The sequence below is a fragment of the Babylonia areolata genome, chromosome 23 (assembly GCF_041734735.1).
Source record: "Babylonia areolata isolate BAREFJ2019XMU chromosome 23, ASM4173473v1, whole genome shotgun sequence".
NCBI lineage: Eukaryota > Metazoa > Mollusca > Gastropoda > Neogastropoda > Buccinidae > Babylonia > Babylonia areolata.
In genome coordinates this window covers 50,953,458-50,971,520 of record NC_134898.1, presented here as the reverse complement: position 1 = coordinate 50,971,520, position 18,063 = coordinate 50,953,458, and the positions used below count along the sequence as shown (strand labels likewise).

General features: G+C 44.1%; 1 protein-coding gene across 1 annotated transcript in view; it reads left to right on the top strand.

The window, feature by feature from the left end:
* LOC143297897 (E3 ubiquitin-protein ligase rnf213-alpha-like) overlaps nt 1–18,063 on the top strand; it is a 226,109-nt gene that overhangs the window by 115,776 nt on the left and 92,270 nt on the right. The window contains 9 exon segments of the mRNA XM_076610432.1: nt 862–994; nt 2,086–2,193; nt 3,031–3,116; nt 6,136–6,339; nt 11,922–12,045; nt 12,676–12,855; nt 15,636–15,766; nt 16,527–16,722; nt 17,590–17,799. Of these exon segments, the coding sequence (XP_076466547.1) occupies nt 862–994; nt 2,086–2,193; nt 3,031–3,116; nt 6,136–6,339; nt 11,922–12,045; nt 12,676–12,855; nt 15,636–15,766; nt 16,527–16,722; nt 17,590–17,799 (1,372 nt within the window).

The window sequence follows — 18,063 nt, the reverse complement described above, 5'->3', positions numbered from 1 at the left end:
GAAATATAAAGCTTCCTCCCTTCTTATGCTGTTATACAGTGGGGTGATGAAAGTATCCATATTTTGGTTGTTGAAATTTACACACACTGATGGAACATGGGACAACATTGCAGTAGTGTAATTGTGGGACATATGACAGCATTGATGGGTTATAATTGTGGGACATGTGACAGCATTGATGGATTATAATTGTGGGACATGTGTCAACATTGATGAATTATGATTGTGGGACATGTGACAGCATTGATGGATTATAATTGTGGGACATGTGACAACATTGATGGATTATAATTGTGGGACATATGACAGCATTGATGGATTATAATTGTGGGACATATGACAACATTGATGGATTATAATTGTGGGAAATATGACATCATTGATGGATTATAATTGTGGGACATGTGTCAACGTTGATGGATTATAATTGTGGGAAATATGACATCATTGATGGATTATAATTGTGGGACATGTGTCAACGTTGATGGATTATAATTGTGGGACATGTGACAACATTGATGGATTATAATTGTGGGACATATGACAACATTGATGGATTATAATTGTGAGACATATGACAGCACTGATGGATTATAATTGTGGGACATGTGTCAACGTTGATGGATTATAATTGTGGGACATGTGACAACACTGATGGATTATAATTGTGGGACATGTGACAACATTGATGGATTATAATTGTGAGACATATGACAGCACTGATGGATTATAATTGTGGGACATGTGTCAACGTTGATGGATTATAATTGTGGGACATGTGACAACATTGATGGATTATAATTGTGGGACATGTGACAGCATTGATGGATTATAGTTGTGGGACATGTGTCAACGTTGCAGGGAGACCCGATACTTGCTGCTGCTGACGGAGAACTACGGAGGCCTGAGCATCCTGTCAGAGAACCTGCTGGCAGACCGGCGTGTGGTTCCGATCTTTGGCAGCAGCTTCCCCAAGGACCAGGAATACACCCAGGTGAAAAAACTTACAGCATTGTTTTCATCCAAACTGTGAAAATGAATATGTAAGGATTAATTCATATCATTTTTCTCAGATGTGTGTGTGTGTGTGTGTGTGTTGTGTTGTGTTGAGTGTGTGCCATGTTTGTGTTGTGAGTGTGTGCATGCATGTGGATGTGCCACAATTTCTGCACAGTTTGCTGGTTCATGGTCTTGAAATGTGTTCCAGAGATCTGGTTTTATACTTTTAGAATCTGTGAGTGTGGTTGTTTCCTCTTCTCACACATCCAGCCCCCACACCTCTCACCCAACCCCCCGCCCCCCATCTCAAAGAGGAAGGGGTGGGAGAGGGGAGATCAGTGAGGATTTAGGTTTTTTGGTTGGCTGGTTGTTTTAACACCTACACTGCTAAACCTAGATGGAAAGAGATCAGCGCAGCATGAATCTTATGTGTAGTTACTGATCTTTACTTTCTGACTCACTTGTGTAAACAAAGTGAGTCTATGTTTTAACACAGTGTTCGGTTGTCTGTGTGTGTGTGTGTGTCTGTGTGTCCGTGGTAAACTTTAACATTGCCATTTTCTCTGCAAATACTTTGTCAGTTGACACCAAATTAGGCATAAAAATAGGAAAAATTCAGTTCTTTCCAGTCATCTTGTTTAAAACAGTATTGCACCTCTGGGATGGGCACAAAAAAATAAAAAATGAAGCCTAATTATATGCAAACTACATTTACTGTTATATTTTTTGTATTCTCTAAACTTGGCAGTTTGATCTGATATTCTGACCCAACAACAAGAGCAGTCATTATCATCATTTTTTGTTCAAACAGGAACTTCTTTTGCTCAGCATGGAAGTTTTATTTATTTTGCAAACGTTTTGGTGCAGGTAGTAAAAAAGGGAAATTACTTTGTAATTAATGCTAGGGGACTTAATTTATCACAAGTGAGCCTTGAAGGACTTGCCTCTCTTGTTCTTGTTTGTAATTATGAGAGGGTGTGACTGGTTTTTGCTGACTGTGGTTGGGGTCCTGAAGGCGCCTCTCCTCAAACGCCTGAGATCTCTTGCAGACAGCTCGTCCAACGAGAGTGTGAATAAATTGTGCAGATTTGTCGGAACATCAACCGCATCAAGGTGTGCATGGAGACGGGACAGACCGTCATCCTTCTGAACCTGGAGAACCTGTATGAGAGTCTGTACGATGCCCTCAACCAGGTGACTCATATATATATGTATATATATATAGAGAGAGATATAGATATAGATATATAGATATATATCTGTCTGTCTGTCTCACATCTATCTATCTATATATATACCTGTCTGTCTGCCCTATGTATCTATGTGCATGTGTCTGTGTGTCAGTTTATCTACATCTTTCTGTCTGTGTCTCTCTCTCTATGAATACACACACACACACACACATATATATATATGTGTGTGTGTGTGTGTGTGTGTGTGTGCGTTTAATCTCTTGTTAGCCTCCTGTGATACGTCATGAACTGTATCTTTGTAGCGTTTTCTTTTATTTTATTTCATTTTTGTTTTTTTTTAGATCTGGCAGAGAATTGTGTTTAACATGGTTGAATTTTTATTTAGTTGGGCAGTGTTGGCATGGCCTTCGGCAGTTGGCCATACTGGATGCAACAATGTCATGTTATGTCATGCATGTCTGTCTGTCCATATGTATGTCTGTCTGTCTGTCTGCATGTCTGTCTGCCCGTTGAATCTGGGTATGTTCTTGTTTCCATAACCCACCAAAGGCTGACATGGATTACAGGATTTTTAATGTGTGCATTCGATCTTCTGCATGCATGTACACATGAAGGGGGTTCAGGCACTGACAGGTCTGCACATATGTTGACCTGGAAGATCTGAAAAATCTCCACCCTTAACCCAGCAGGTGCTGTGACAGTGATTTGAAACTGTGACCCTCAGATTGAAAGTCCAACGCTTTAACCACTCGGCTGTTGAGCCTGCGGTGAAGCAGCCAAGTCAGATGCCTCAGTGCTGTGTCTCATGTTCACAAGTAACATTGCCATGTTTTCACAGTACTATGCCACGCTGGGGTCGGATCGCTTCGTGGACTTGGGCCTGGGAACTCACCGTGTCAAATGCAAAGTGCATCGCCAGTTCAGGTTAGTGTCTGTGTGTGTTTGTATGTCCAGTATTAATGTGTTTGAAAACTGTTACCTCTTTTTGGTATCTCTTACTTGTAGGATGTAGGAGAAAATGCATAGAATATGTTTGTGTGTGTGTGTGTGTGTGTGTGTGTGTGTGCAAAAATGCTTGATTGCATGTATACCTAAATTTGCAAGCATGCATGCTTGTGTAGACACTGACTCACACGTACACACATGCACACACATACCCCCCTACCCCCACTCCCTCCCCCCCCCCACCCAAATACCCCTCTCCCAGCCCTGCCCCACCCCCCTGCACACACACACGCACACACATCTATACCTACAGACCCACATATGCCCCAACACACACACCTTTAACCCACCCCCACCCCACCCCGTCAGTTTAAGTTTCTCTCCCTCCAAATATACCACAGGAAATAAGATGTTCTCCCTCCCCCTCGTCTCCCACCCCACTCACACACACCCTTAACCCTCTTACCCCCACAATGCTCAGCACTAATCACCCATGAAATCCCATGCCAAGGTGAATAACTCTTGCGATTTTCGATAGTGGGTAATTTTAAACATTGATTAAAAATATAGTTTCCTTCTTTTGTTGCACATGTTTAATTTTTCTGCACTCTACACATAATAAAGTTGCAAAAGAATTTTTGTTTCCAGGCTCATTTTGCCTTGTATTTACAACAACAAAAAAGTGTCAAATTTGATGGTCAGCTTTGAAAAAAATTCTTTTAATTACAGTATGATTTTCTTTGAAATAAGTTTATCTGGTCTGCAGTTACTTCTAACACATCTTCTTTTTATTCTTTTTCTTAGAACTCAACTTGAATTGCAACAATGAACATGCTGATTTTTATGTTCTTTTCATTTTGAGTGATGATGTGTTTTCCTATGATGGTCGGGAGAAAAACAACAGCAAACAAACAAAAACAAACAACAAACCTACCTCATGTATTTTCTCCATAATGAAAAGAAAAATATAATCCATTGAACTAGCAAAATCAGGAAGATCATGCAGAATGCCAATAAGTATCAGTGCAATCAACAACTGACAGTATTGATTCCGACGGTCTGGCGATTGATTCATGATTTTGGAGGTCCGGCGATTGATTCATGATTTTGGAGGTCCAGTGATTAATTCATGATTTCGGAAGTCCGGTGATCAGTTCACACACAAGTACCAACTGCACTCTCAATACCAGTAAAACTCAGTCAGTGGATGTCTAGGTCACTCAGTACGATCGACTTTTACCAAATTTTCACGCAAAAATCATCTTCAGAACAGTCGTTCGGATTACGCTACTACGATTGGCAGTCATCGAACTCATCTTGCAACTTTGAAACTTCAAAACTTTGGCAGAACTTTACCAAATCAGTAATATATTCCATTGAACTAGCACAATCAGGAAGATCATGCAGAACACCAATAAATATCAGTGAAATCAAGACTAACTCACTGACAGTATCAATTTCGGCCGGTGTTTGATTCATGATTTTGGAGGTCAGGTGATCAATTCACATTCAAGTGATCAACTTCACTCTCATTGTTGGCAAAAGTCGGTCAGTCGATATCTAGGTCACTCATCTCAATCGATTTTTACAAGATTCTCATGCAAAAATCATTAAAACGGTTCAAAGTCATCTTCAGAATTGGCGTTCAGATTACGTAAAAGCTCTCAGCAATCATCAAACTTGTCTTGCAACTTTAAAAATTCACAACTTTGTTAAAATTCAAGCATATCTGACTCTGAAAAGTGCAAAGTGCATGGCAGGAAGTGCCGAAATGGAGGCTGTGAATCTCACGAGAGTCTTGTTTATGTAAACAACAATGGCTGCGTCCATAGTAAGCACATGTGTGAATCGATAGACAGACAGAAATACGAAAAAACTTAGCCGTATGAAGAGCACAGGATCAGGAGTCAAGATGGCTGCCGGAAAAAGAGGGCGCTAGTCAGGGATGCACAGGGGAGGTAACCTACTTTGGGAGGTTATCGGCCGTAGCAACTTTCGTTTTCTCCGCATAGGCAGGTAGTAGTTTGCACAGGACAAGAATCAGACCGCTGCCGGAGTCTGCACTAGTGGGTCACGGTAATTTTAGGAAGAAAATCTCCGTTTAGATGGTGGTACCGGGCAGGTTTGGGTGTTACACTGCAAGCCACTATTGGGCGGGTTAGGTGCATAATGGTTAACAACCCCCCTCCCTACCCCCATCAGAGTTTCTCTCCCTTCAAATATTCCACAGAAAATAAGATGTTTTCACACTCCACTCCCCCACACACCACCTCACCCCCAGTTCTCCACCCCCACCCCCAAATACCCCCTTCCAGCCACCCCTCCCACACACGCATTTATCCCTGTAGACCCACACACACCACTCACACACCTCCTTAACACACACCATCCTCAATTTACGTTTCTCACCCTCCAAATATACCACAGAAATTGAGATGTTCTCACCCTCCCCCCCCCCCCCCCAACACACACACACACCACCCACCACCCACCCTGTTCTCCACCCCCCTACCCCCAAAATAACCCATTCCTAGCCACTGCTCCAACACACACATCTGTCCGTACAGACCCACATGCCACCCCTCCCCCCCACACACATCCTTAACACACATGCCCCTCAACTTAAGTTTCTCTCCCTCCAAATATACCACAGGAAATGAAATGTTCTCACCCCTCCCCACACACACACTCCCCACTCCCACCCCCACCTCCCCCAGATTTCTGTGTGTTCCCCATTCCAGCCACGCTGCCCCCACACACACACTCCCCACTCCCAGCCCCACCTCCCCCAGATTTCTGTGTGTTCCCCATTCCAGCCACGCTACCCCCACACACATCTATCCCAACAGACCCACACGCGCCACTCACACACACACCATTAAAACACACCCCACAGTTTAAGTTTCTCTCCCTCCAAACATACCGCAAATAATGTGAGATGTCCTTACCCTACCCACACCCCCACCCGCACCTCCCCCTGTGATCCCTGTCATCACAGACTGATCGTGGTGGCGGAGAAGCAGGCAGTGTACGACAAGTTCCCCATCCCCCTCATCAACCGGCTGGAGAAACACTTCCTGACCCTCAACAACATCATGACTGAAGACCAGCTGGACCTGGCCAGAAGACTGGAGGCCTGGGCACGGGAGTTTGTCACCGCCAGGCCACAGGGACAACACGCCATGTTCCTTCACATGAGAAGGTCAGTGATTGCTTCAGATCACCGGATTCTGAATGACTTGGGACTGGTCTTGTTTGAATGAATGAATGATATGGACTGCCTGTCCTCGGTTGGACCAAGCTCTAAGCACTTTACAAACTTGGAGTCATTTGCACAACAGGCTGCCTACCTGAACAGAGCCGACTAACTGCTGCCATTGGGCGCTCATCATTTGTTTCCTGTGTCATTCGATCAGATTTCAGTTACACACACATACCATACACACTCAGACAGACATGTAACAGTTTACGTGTATGACCATTTTGTTTATTTACCCCACCATCTAGACAGCCATACTCCGTTTTTCTGGGGTATGCATGCTGGGCATGTTCTTGTTTCCAGAACCTAGCAAACACTGACATGGATAACAGGATTTTTAATGCGTGTATTTGATATTTTATATGCGCATACACAGGCACTAGCGGGTCTGCACATACATTGACATGGGAGATTGGAAAAATATCCACCCTCTTCCCACCCGGCGTAGCTTCTGAGATTTGAACCTGGGACCCTCAGATTGAAAGTCCAACGATTAAATAACTCGGCTGTTGCGCCAAGTGGTGTGGCCTAGTTCTTGGGTTCTGAATGATGTCTTGATACATGGAGTGGTGTGGCCTAGTTCCTGGGTTCTGAATGATGTCTTGATACATGGAGTGGTGTGGCCTAGTTCCTGGGTTCTGAATGATGTCTTGATACGTGGAGTGGTGTGGCCTAGTTCTGGGGTTCTGAATGGTGTCTTGATACGTGGAGTGGTGTGGCCTAGTTCCTGGGTTCTGAATGGTGTCTTGATACGTGGAGTGGTGTGGCCTAGTTCCTGGGTTCTGAATGATGTCTTGATACATGGAGTGGTGTGGCCTAGTTCTGGGGTTCTGAATGATGTCTTGATACGTGGAGTGGTGTGGCCTAGTTCTGGGTTCTGAATGATGTCTTGATACGTGGAGTGGTGTGGCCTAGTTCTGGGGTTCTGAATGATGTCTTGATACGTGGAGTGGTGTGGCCTAGTTCCTGGGTTCTGAATGATGTCTTGATACGTGGAGTGGTGTGGCCTAGTTCTGGGGTTCTGAATGATGTCTTGATACATGGAGTGGTGTGGCCTAGTTCTGGGGTTCTGAATGATGCCTTGATACGTGGAGTGGTGTGGCCTAGTTCTGGGGTTCTGAATGATGTCTTGATACGTGGAGTGGTGTGGCCTAGTTCCTGGGTTCTGAATGATGTCTTGATACATGGGGTGGTGTGGCCTAGTTCTTGGGTTCTGAATGATATCTTGATACGTGGAGTGGTGTGGCCTAGTTCTGGGGTTCTGAATGATGTCTTGATACATGGAGTGGTGTGGCCTAGTTCTGGGGTTCTGAATGATGTCTTGATACGTGGAGGTGTGTGGCCTAGTTCTGGGGTTCTGAATGATGTCTTGATACATGGAGTGGTGTGGCCTAGTTCTGGGGTTCTGAATGATGTCTTGATACATGGAGTGGTGTGGCCTAGTTCTGGGGTTCTGAATGATGTCTTGATACCTGGAGTGGTGTGGCCTAGTTCTGGGGTTCTGAATGATGTCTTGATACGTGGAGTGGTGTGGCCTAGTTCTGGGGTTCTGAATGATGTCTTGATACATGGAGTGGTGTGGCCTAGTTCTGGGGTTCTGAATGATGTCTTGATACATGGAGTGGTGTGGCCTAGTTCTGGGTTCTGAATGATGTCTTGATACATGGAGTGGTGTGGCCTAGTTCCTGGGTTCTGAATGGTGTCTTGATACGTGGAGTGGTGTGGCCTAGTTCCAGGGTTCTGAATGATGTCTTGATACGTGGAGTGGTGTGGCCTAGTTCTGGGGTTCTGAATGATGTCTTGATACGTGGAGTGGTGTGGCCTAGTTCTGGGGTTCTGAATGATGTCTTGATACGTGGAGTGGTGTGGCCTAGTTCCTGCGTTCTGAATGGTGTCTTGATACGTGGAGTGGTGTGGCCTAGTTCTGGGGTTCTGAATGATGTCTTGATACGTGGAGTGGTGTGGCCTAGTTCTGGGGTTCTGAATGATGTCTTGATATGTGGAGTGGTATGGCCTAGTTCCTGGGTTCTGAATGGTGTCTTGATACGTGGAGTGGTGTGGCCTAGTTCCAGGGTTCTGAATCATGTCTTGATACGTGGAGTGGTGTGGCCTAGTTCTGGGGTTCTGAATGATGCCTTGATACGTGGAGTGGTGTGGCCTAGTTCTGGGGTTCTGAATGATGTCTTGATACGTGGAGTGGTGTGGCCTAGTTCCTGGGTTCTGAATGATGTCTTGATACGTGGAGTGGTGTGGTCTAGTTCTGGGGTTCTGAATGATGTCTTGATACGTGGAGTGGTGTGGCCTAGTTCTGGGGTTCTGAATGATGTCTTGATACGTGGAGTGGTGTGGCCTAGTTCTGGGGTTCTGAATGATGTCTTGATACATGGAGTGGTGTGGCCTAGTTCTGGGGTTCTGAATGATGTCTTGATACGTGGAGTGGTGTGGCCTAGTTCTGGGGTTCTGAATGATGTCTTGATACGTGGAGTGGTGTGGCCTAGTTCTGGGGTTCTGAATGATGTCTTGATACGTGGAGTGGTGTGGCCTAGTTCCTGCACGGCTGCTCAGCCGAGCACAAAATCCGGCTCTTTAGTTGGCCGAGCAGCGTCTAGCGTCTTGGGTCAAAAAATTTTTAATGCCAGACTTTCCCACCACACTCTGTACTGACCGGCACATTCGCCGCCATATTTCTGGCCCAGCGCCAAACCGGGACACTGCCTTCTTTGTTTCACTCGGGCCCGCCCCACTTTTCCCACCTTTTCACAGCATCCACACATTTCCTGCAGCAATTACAGAAAGTTGAATTATTGCTATTCTTGGTTGTATTATTGGAGTGCAGTTTGATTTGATTTACACAATTTCATTATTTTATCAACATCATCGTTTCATTTTTTTTTTTTTTTTTTTACCTTAAAAATCTTTGTCTTTCTCGTGGAATGAAGGGCACGGCAGTGCCATAAGCCGACAGACACTCCCCCCGCTCTCCATCCCCCTGCTGCTCACTCTCACCATGCTACAGTGTGTTCATTTAAACGTTTGTTGTGCTGCCAAGAAAAATCGCACAACTCAAAAGGTAAGCTAATCTGCATGCAGGCATGCTATATGTTCTGTGTGTATTTACGATGTTATTGTGCTAAATGCCTGTTTTCTTAGAGAGGGATTTAAACTTAACGATTTTTGTGATCATGTTTCTGCTTATCCTTCTCTTCTCTTTCTTCATTTATGTTTCAGCCGTTGCCGCAACAACCGCTATGTAAGAAAACATATTGTGTTTGGAGTCAATGGAAAGCTTATTTTGTGTTCTTTTTAGAAAACCACTTCTTTAGTCGTTATTTCCGATCCATCCGAGGAGATGATGCGCGAAAGAAACAAAGCAGATTTACCGCCGAACAAGCGAACAGCGAGTGCTGCTGGCGCGGCCTGTTTGTCAGCCGCGTTTATTTATATCCATGCCCTAATTCCTGGGTTCACGAACTTTCGCAGGGCCAAGTAAAGTGCCAGCACTGAACACCCGTGCCTGGGTTCTGAATGGTGTCGTGATACCTGGAGTGGTGTGGCCTAGTTCCAGGGTTCTGAATGATGTCTTGATACGTGGAGTGGTGTGGCCTAGTTCCTGGGTTCTGAATGATGTCTTGATATGTGGAGTGGTGTGGCCTAGTTCTGGGGTTCTGAATGATGTCTTGTTACATGGAGTGGTGTGGCCTAGTTCCTGGGTTCTGAATGGTGTCTTGATACGTGGAGTGGTGTGGTCTAGTTCTGGGGTTCTGAATGATGTCTTGATACGTGGAGTGGTGTGGCCTAGTTCTGGGGTTCTGAATGATGTCTTGATACGTGGAGTGGTGTGGCCTAGTTCTGGGGTTCTGAATGATGTCTTGATACGTGGAGTGGTGTGGCCTAGTTCTGGGGTTCTGAATGATGTCTTGATACATGGAGTGGTGTGGCCTAGTTCTGGGGTTCTGAATGGTGTCTTGATACGTGGAGTGGTGTGGCCTAGTTCTGGGTTCTGAATGATGTCTTGATATGTGGAGTGGTGTGGCCTATTTCTGGGGTTCTGAATGATGTCTTGATACGTGGAGTGGTGTGGCCTAGTGGTAACCTATGAAGCAAGAGAACCTGGAGAATCTGGGTGTATGGATCTCTCAGAATTTTCCTCCTCTCTGACTAGACCTTGAGTGATGGTCTGGACACCAGTCGTTCAGAGGAGGTGTTGAACCAAGATCCAGTGTGCAGCATGCACTTAACATGCATAAAAGCACCCACGGCAACATGAGAATTTTCCCTGGCAAAATTTTATCATACAATCCGCTCTGTTATGAGTGTGTGTGTGTGTTTGCATGTGATGACGGGCGCAATAGCCGAGTGGTTAAAGCATTGGACTGTCAATCTGAGGGTCCCGGGTTCGAATCACGGTGACGGCGCCTGGTGGGTAAAGGGTGAAGATTTTTACGATCTCCCAGGTCAACATATGTGCAGACCTGCTAGTGCCTGAACCCCCTTCGTGTATATATGCAAGCAGAAGATCAAATACGCACGTTAAAGATCCTGTAATCCATGTCAGCGTTTGGTGGGTTATGGAACATACCCAGCATGCACACCCCCGAAAACGGTGTATGGCTGCCTACATGGCGGGGTAAAAACGGTCATACACGTAAAAGCCCACTCGTGTGCATACGAGTGAACGCAGAAGAAGAAGAAGTTTGCATGTGATGAAGCCTGAATGAATGATACAGGAAACGAATGGTGAGTGCCACAAGACAGCTCTCAGTCGGCTCAACCCAGGTAGGCAACCTGTTGTGCAGATGACTCCATGTACATTATAAAGTGCTTAGAGCTTGGTCTCTGACAGAGGAAAGGTGCTGTATAAGTATTCAAATCAAACTTTGTTATCTTTTCTTGAACTGGGAGTTTAACAATCTATTGGCTGATGCCCTTAAAGTCAAGTCGTTCATGGCTTGGGTCTTGGTTCGGTGAAGGTTGCCTTGTTTGAGGGGGTGAGTCTTGATCTGTGTTGGTTGAAGTTCTGCTTCATATCTCTCTCTGTTGCCTGTGAGGGATACAGACTGAACAAAGAAGGTAACAGAGCTGTCAGCTCCCTTTCCTCTGTGTCTTGTTGTACTGTATCTTATTACTGTTTGTCACAACAGATTTCTCTGCCTGAAATTTTAATGATTGTTGTGGTGGTTGTTGCTGCTGCAGGGACAAATTGGAAGACGAGGCAATTCCTAAAATCTTTATCCTTGAGTAACTGTAATGGCAAAACGAAAGCCATCAGAAATGATCAATACACTGTTAATTTCACTCTGGAAAGATTTTCTGTGAGAAAGGTGTGGTGGTATTGCTTCACAAAAGAAGAAGCAAAATACAGAGAATTATTTTATTCTCACACAGGTATACTTGGCTAGACAAAGATAATCATGGCACAGCAACAACAAAAACAACAAGAAAAAAGAAAAGAATGTAAGCACTGATAAAGAGTTTGTAACTTAAGGTCAGGAATATGACAGCCCATGTTTGTGTGTTTTGAACAGAGAGAAGAAAAAAGAAGAGGTGGGGGACGTTTTCATGGGGTACCACCCTGACACAGCACCTGCCATTGTCCTGAAAGTGTGGGAAACTCTTGGTGTGGCGGCCAACCCCTCTGCAAAACAAAAGGTAGTGTTTGCTATGTGGGCAGTGCTCTGCATTATTCCCATTTCTTTGTCATGTTGACAACAGCTTAGCATTACTGTTACTGTTCACCCTGGTTCAGTATCTGTTTGGACAACTGGGAGAACATGCAAATAGCAGTGTGAAATGCAGTACATTCAGTATAATACAATCAATCAATCAAATCAAAACCACTTTGTAGATCCATATGGAAATCAACTTGCGCAATCACAGACTTATTGTAAACACCAACATAAAATGATCATGCACACCATAAAAAGAGATTAAAACAGATTAGAATTAACAGCAGCTGATGATAGACCAAAACAAACCACACATTCACGCAGGCACACACGCACACACACGCTTCAGGAATCCATAAACGGTTCAGTTTAGAATGCTAGCAGTACCAAGCAAGAATGAATGAAATTAGAATAGTTTGTCGGTTCGAGAATACTGGTACCTGGTCCACAGGGGAAGTAATCCTGGTACGAGTTAACTTGTATCTGGAGTAGAATGAGTTAAATGTTTGGCTGTGGGGAGTGTTTTTCACTCAGAAATTTGGTAGTGAAAGTGTTAAAGAAAATTGATTGGGAAAAAAAAGCGAAATTGAATGGATGTGGCTTTTTTCATCAGGTGTTGGAGGAGAGCCAGAGGATGCTGCTGTGGTGTGCCACCCCTGACGCTGTGGTGAGGTCGCACGACAAGCACTGGAGCCAGGTGTACCATGACCAGCAGCAGCATGAACACCTGCTGCAGTACCTAGAACAACGTCTTCAGCAACACCTGGATGACGGAACCATGCTCATGGCACAGGTGAGTGCCTTTTTTTTTCCAACATTTTTGTCCACATTTTACATTGCTGCACCAACACCAAGACGACAGATGATAACCATGGTACAGGTGATGTCTTTTGTTGTTCTTCTTGTGTTGCTGTTGTTTTTTCAAACATTTTGGTCCAAATTTTACATTGCTTGATGATGGAACAATGCTCATGACACAGGTTATATCATTTTTGTTTTTGTTTTTTTCTTATTTTAAAAGATTGTATTCAAAATTTACCTTATAGCAGACATAAATACATACTTTTACAATGGTATGGAATAGAAAAAAAACTTGATAGAAAGTAGGAAAAAAACCCAACAAAAAACAACAGGGTAAACAAATTTTTAAAAAAGTAAAGGAAAAAAAAGGGAAAGAAAAACAGCAACAACAGACAACAGACAGGTGATTTCTTCGTCGTCAGCATTTGTGGGCTGCAACTCCTGTCTCCACTCACGTAGGCAAGTGGGCTTTTATGAGCATGACCTTTTTTACCCCACCTTGCAGGCAGCCATTTTCTGTTTTGGGGAATGTGCATGGTGGGTATGTTCTTGTTTCCATAACCCAAAGTGCTGACATGGATTACAGGATCTTTAACCTGTGCATTTGATCTTCTGCATAAATATGCACACAGAGGGGGTCCAGGAGCAGGCCTGCATAATCATGGACCAGGAAAATGGGAAGAATCTCTGTCCTTTACCCATCAAGTATTTTGCCGAGGTCTGTAACCCAGAACCTTCAGATTGAACGTCTAGCACCTTAATGTCTCAGAAAGGCGGTGGTACCGTCTAGTTTGTCTGTGTAATCCTGAGGTGGTAGGTTACTGTGGATTGGCTGTTGGTGGTTGTATGTTGGTCTTGATCTTTGTGTAGACTTCTAAGTCAGTGTTGACTTATGATCATTGTTGAAGGCCCCAGTTTGGCATGGTGGTGTGTTCATGGGAAAGGCACTGTGCTCCAGTTTTCCTCACTTCTCCCAGCTGTGAATGGGTACTCCACTCGGTTGGGGAAGGTTAAAATGGCAGGAGAAGATTGGGCCTGTGTTCTCATGCTGAGTCCTAGAACTAAAACTAAAAGCATTTGTCTCTTCTGTTTGGTGTTCCTTTCGGTAAAGCTATGTCTGTGGTTAATGGATGAGGATGAATTATTTATTAATGTATATTGGCGGTGCCTATTGGTAAAGCTATGTCTGTGGTTAATGGATGAGGATGAATTATTTATTAATGTATATTGGCGGTGCCTATTGGTAAAGCTATGTCTGTGGTTAATGGATGAGGATGAATTATTTATTAATGTATATTGGCGGTGCCTATTGGTAAAGCTATGTCTGTGGTTAATGGATGAGGATGAATTATTTATTAATGTATATTGGCGGTGCCTATTGGTAAAGCTATGTCTGTGGTTAATGGATGAGGATGAATTATTTATTAATGTATATTGGCGGTGCCTATTGGTAAAGCTATGTCTGTGGTTAATGGATGAGGATGAATTATTTATTAATGTACATTTGTGGTTCCTTTCGATAAAGCTACGTCTGTGGTTAATGGATGAGGATGAATTATTTATTAATGTATATTGGCGGTGCCTATCGGTAAAGCTACGTCTGTGGTTAATGGATGAGGATGAATTATTTATCAGTGTATATTGGCGGTTCCTATTGGTAAAGCTATGTCTGTGGTTAATGGATGAGGATAAATTATTTATCAGTGTATATTGGCGGTGCCTATTGGTAAAGCTATGTCTGTGGTTAATGGATGAGGATGAATTATTTATTAATGTATATTGGCGGTGCCTATTGGTAAAGCTATGTCTGTGGTTAATGGATGAGGATGAATTATTTATTAATGTATATTGGCGGTGCCTATTGGTCTTTTGTTTTTTCCTCTTTGTTCTTTTGACATCACTCTTACTGTTTGTATGGTGTATCTAAAATATGTATGTATGTGACGTTTCGATGCCCCCAGGGGCACAAGAAGTAAACTTTATGCCTTTGCCTTTAGACATGGTGAATATGAATTCACTGTCCGCATGGCTGTAAAAGATCTTTAGTCTTTCTTTTTTTTTTACTTTCATCCTTACTCTTGTCTCCAGTCTCCAGGTTTCAGTTGTTCATGATGGTGTTAACCACATCATCACCTTTCACTTTTCTGCTTTCTGAATTCTATGTAATAGTTAACTTATTTGGGCATACGTGGTTGCTGTTGATTGTGTTTTTCATTTGTTGGTTCAGCTGGGTTATTTGTGCATATGTGGTTGCTGTTGATTGTGTTTTTCATTTGTTGGTTCAGCTGGGTTATTTGTGCATATGTGGTTGCTGTTGATTGTGTTTTTCATTTGTTGGTTCAGCTGGGTTATTTGGGTTGGTCACGGTGCTAAAGGAATCTCTGTGTTTGTGTCTGGGTGTGCAGTGTTGTTGGCAGCAGTGGTGCTGTTGCATTTGCTACCACTGTTGCTGCTGTTCTTCTTGTTCATTGAAAGGAATAAGTCGGAAGAAAAGATGTTTATTGAAAGGAATAAGTCCAAAGAATGTTTACTGAAAGGAATAAGTCAGAAAAAAGAAGGTTTATTGAAAGGAATAAGTTCAGAGAACGTTTACTGAAAGGAATAAGTCAGAAAAAAGAGTTTATTGAAAGGAATAAGTCCAAAGAACGTTTACTGAAAGGAATAAGTCAGAAAAAAGAATGGTTATTGAAAGGAATAAGTTGAAAGAAAGAAGCATAGAAGTAAGCTGAAAGCGTAGCGTTAATTTGGATGTGTGGTGACTGTTTCCTTCAGGTGACGACTCACTCCAAGCTGCTGACGGAACAAGAGAGGGCAACTCTGCAGAAGACTCTGTCGGTGTGCACTGTGACCTTGCTGTCACTGCAGGCCTTTGACACAGAACAGCAGTTCTGCCAACAGCTCAGGTCAGTGCTTGGTTGACTGGGCAGGAAGGGCGGAGTTGGGACTGGGACTGGGTCATGGGACCTCTGTTATTCGTCTCATCCGAATGACTAACATCCAGACCACCACTCAGGGTCTAGTGGAGGGGGAGAAAATACTGGCGACTGTGCCAGGATTTGAACCAGAGCGCTCAGATTCTCTTGCTTCCTAGGCGGACGCGTTACCTCTAGGTCGTCACTCCACAAGAGAGTGAAGGTCAGTGTTTCAATTAGCTATAGAGCAGTGTAATGATGTAGCTATAGAGCAGTGTAATGTTGTAGCTATAGAACAGCGCAGTTTTATTATGTAGTTCCAGAACAGTCTAACGATGTAGCACTAAAACAGTGTAATGATGTAGCTATAGAACAGGGTAATGAACAGCATAATGATGTAGCTGCAGAGCAGTGTAATGATGTAGCTGTGGAACAGTCTAATGATATAGCTATAGAGCAGTGTAATGATGTAGCTGTGGAACAGTCTAATGATATAGCTATAGAGCAGTGTAATGATGTAGCTGTGGAACAGTCTAATGATATAGCTATAGAGCAGTGTAATGATGTAGCTACAGAACAGTGTAATGATGTAGCTGTGGAACAGTCTAATGATATAGCTATAGAACAGTCTAATGATATAGCTATAGAACAGTGTAATGATGTAGCTACAGAACAGTGTGATGATGTAGCTACAGTGTAGCACTAGAGTGAAGGCCAGCGGTCAGTGACTGATGGGGGTACCTCTGTGCAGACTGTTCTTCAGCGACAGTCAGGAAGGACACAAGCTGTTGCTGGTCCAGTGCGACAGCGGAGACTCGAACCAGAACCTCATCAAGGGGGCCCAGTACTGCATGCAGGATTTGCGACCGGATGGCTCCAGCCAGCATCATGTTGTCTTCATCATTCAGCTGCCCAGCATCGCTGGAGCCTGCTTCACTGGGTTCCTGGTGAGTGTCTTTAAAAAAATTTTTAATAATCATTTAATTACACATACTTAACCGTAACCCACTAGTGCAGACTCCGGCAGGGGTCTGACATTTAAATAATCATTTTTTTCAATGTTTTAGATGTTTACTGCCTTTCAAAACGAGAGCATGCGATGCACCAGCTCACTTAAAAAAAATCAACAACAAAACTTAATACTGCCCAGCTTAATTCAAATGTTCACATTTAGACAACACCCTGGTGAGTGATTATTCCTTCAGAGCTGTTTGGCAGTTGGGTGGCGGCACAGACAATGCGTTTCCCCAGTCCACTGATGGCAGGTGTCTTTTCCAATTTTTTGTTCATCTGAAGTCAGATCACTCAGACCACAAGGAGACACTGAATAGTTAGCTTGATGTGTATGCTGGGTAAAAAAACCACACTAGGTAAATGAAAATATTATGTATACAAGCTTTGTGTCTAGAGGAAGACCCCTTTCTTCTCAGTAAGGAGACAGCTGCTGTCACGACTATCTGGACCAGAATTTGTTTTTGGTGGAGAGTGCCTTGCTCAAGTTATATTCCCACTCTCTTGGCCAAGTGGGCTTTAGGACAGTTGGCATTGGGATGGTCCCCAACGGCCAACTGGCCCTCAAGCACTAAGAGCCAGTGCAGTCAAGCCTCCTAGTTTGAGAGACATGGTCATTCGCAAAAAAAAATTTTTTTTAAATGCTGTAAATGACTTACTGTCACAGTGGGAAAAACCATTGATCATACAGCTCACACTCTGCTGTTTGGCCGACTGTAAACTTGTGAAAATATCTGATATTAGCTGCCAGGGACAAGCAAACACACGTACATGTTGTGTGTGTGTGTGTGTGTGTGTTACAGGGAGGCAACTGGCACTGTGTGCACATTGACGACCTGAGGGCCACAGATCGCCCCGTCCCCTCCATCACCCTTCTCCAGACACACACCCCAGGGCAGCTCATCATGGCCGCCGTTCCCATGGAAACAGAATCGCAGATGGCGGACACTGCAGACGATCTTATGCAGTGGGAGGAAGGGGGAGAGGCCTCCGCTGAGGCTGAAGGAGGGCAGGTGAGTGTGTGGCTTGGTGTGTGGGTGTGAACGGGTGTTAATGTGTTGGGGGTGGTGGTGTTGGGTGTGTGTATGTGTGTGTGTGTGTGTGTCTGTGGGTGGGTGTGGGTGTGTGAGGGCATTGTGTTGGTGTGTGGGAGTGTATGTGTGTGAGTGTGTGTGTCTGTGGGTGGGTGTGGGTGTGGGTGTGTGAGGGCATTGTGTTGGTGTATGGGAGTGTATGTGTGTGAGTGTGTGTGGTTTCGTGTGTGTGTGTGTGTGTAG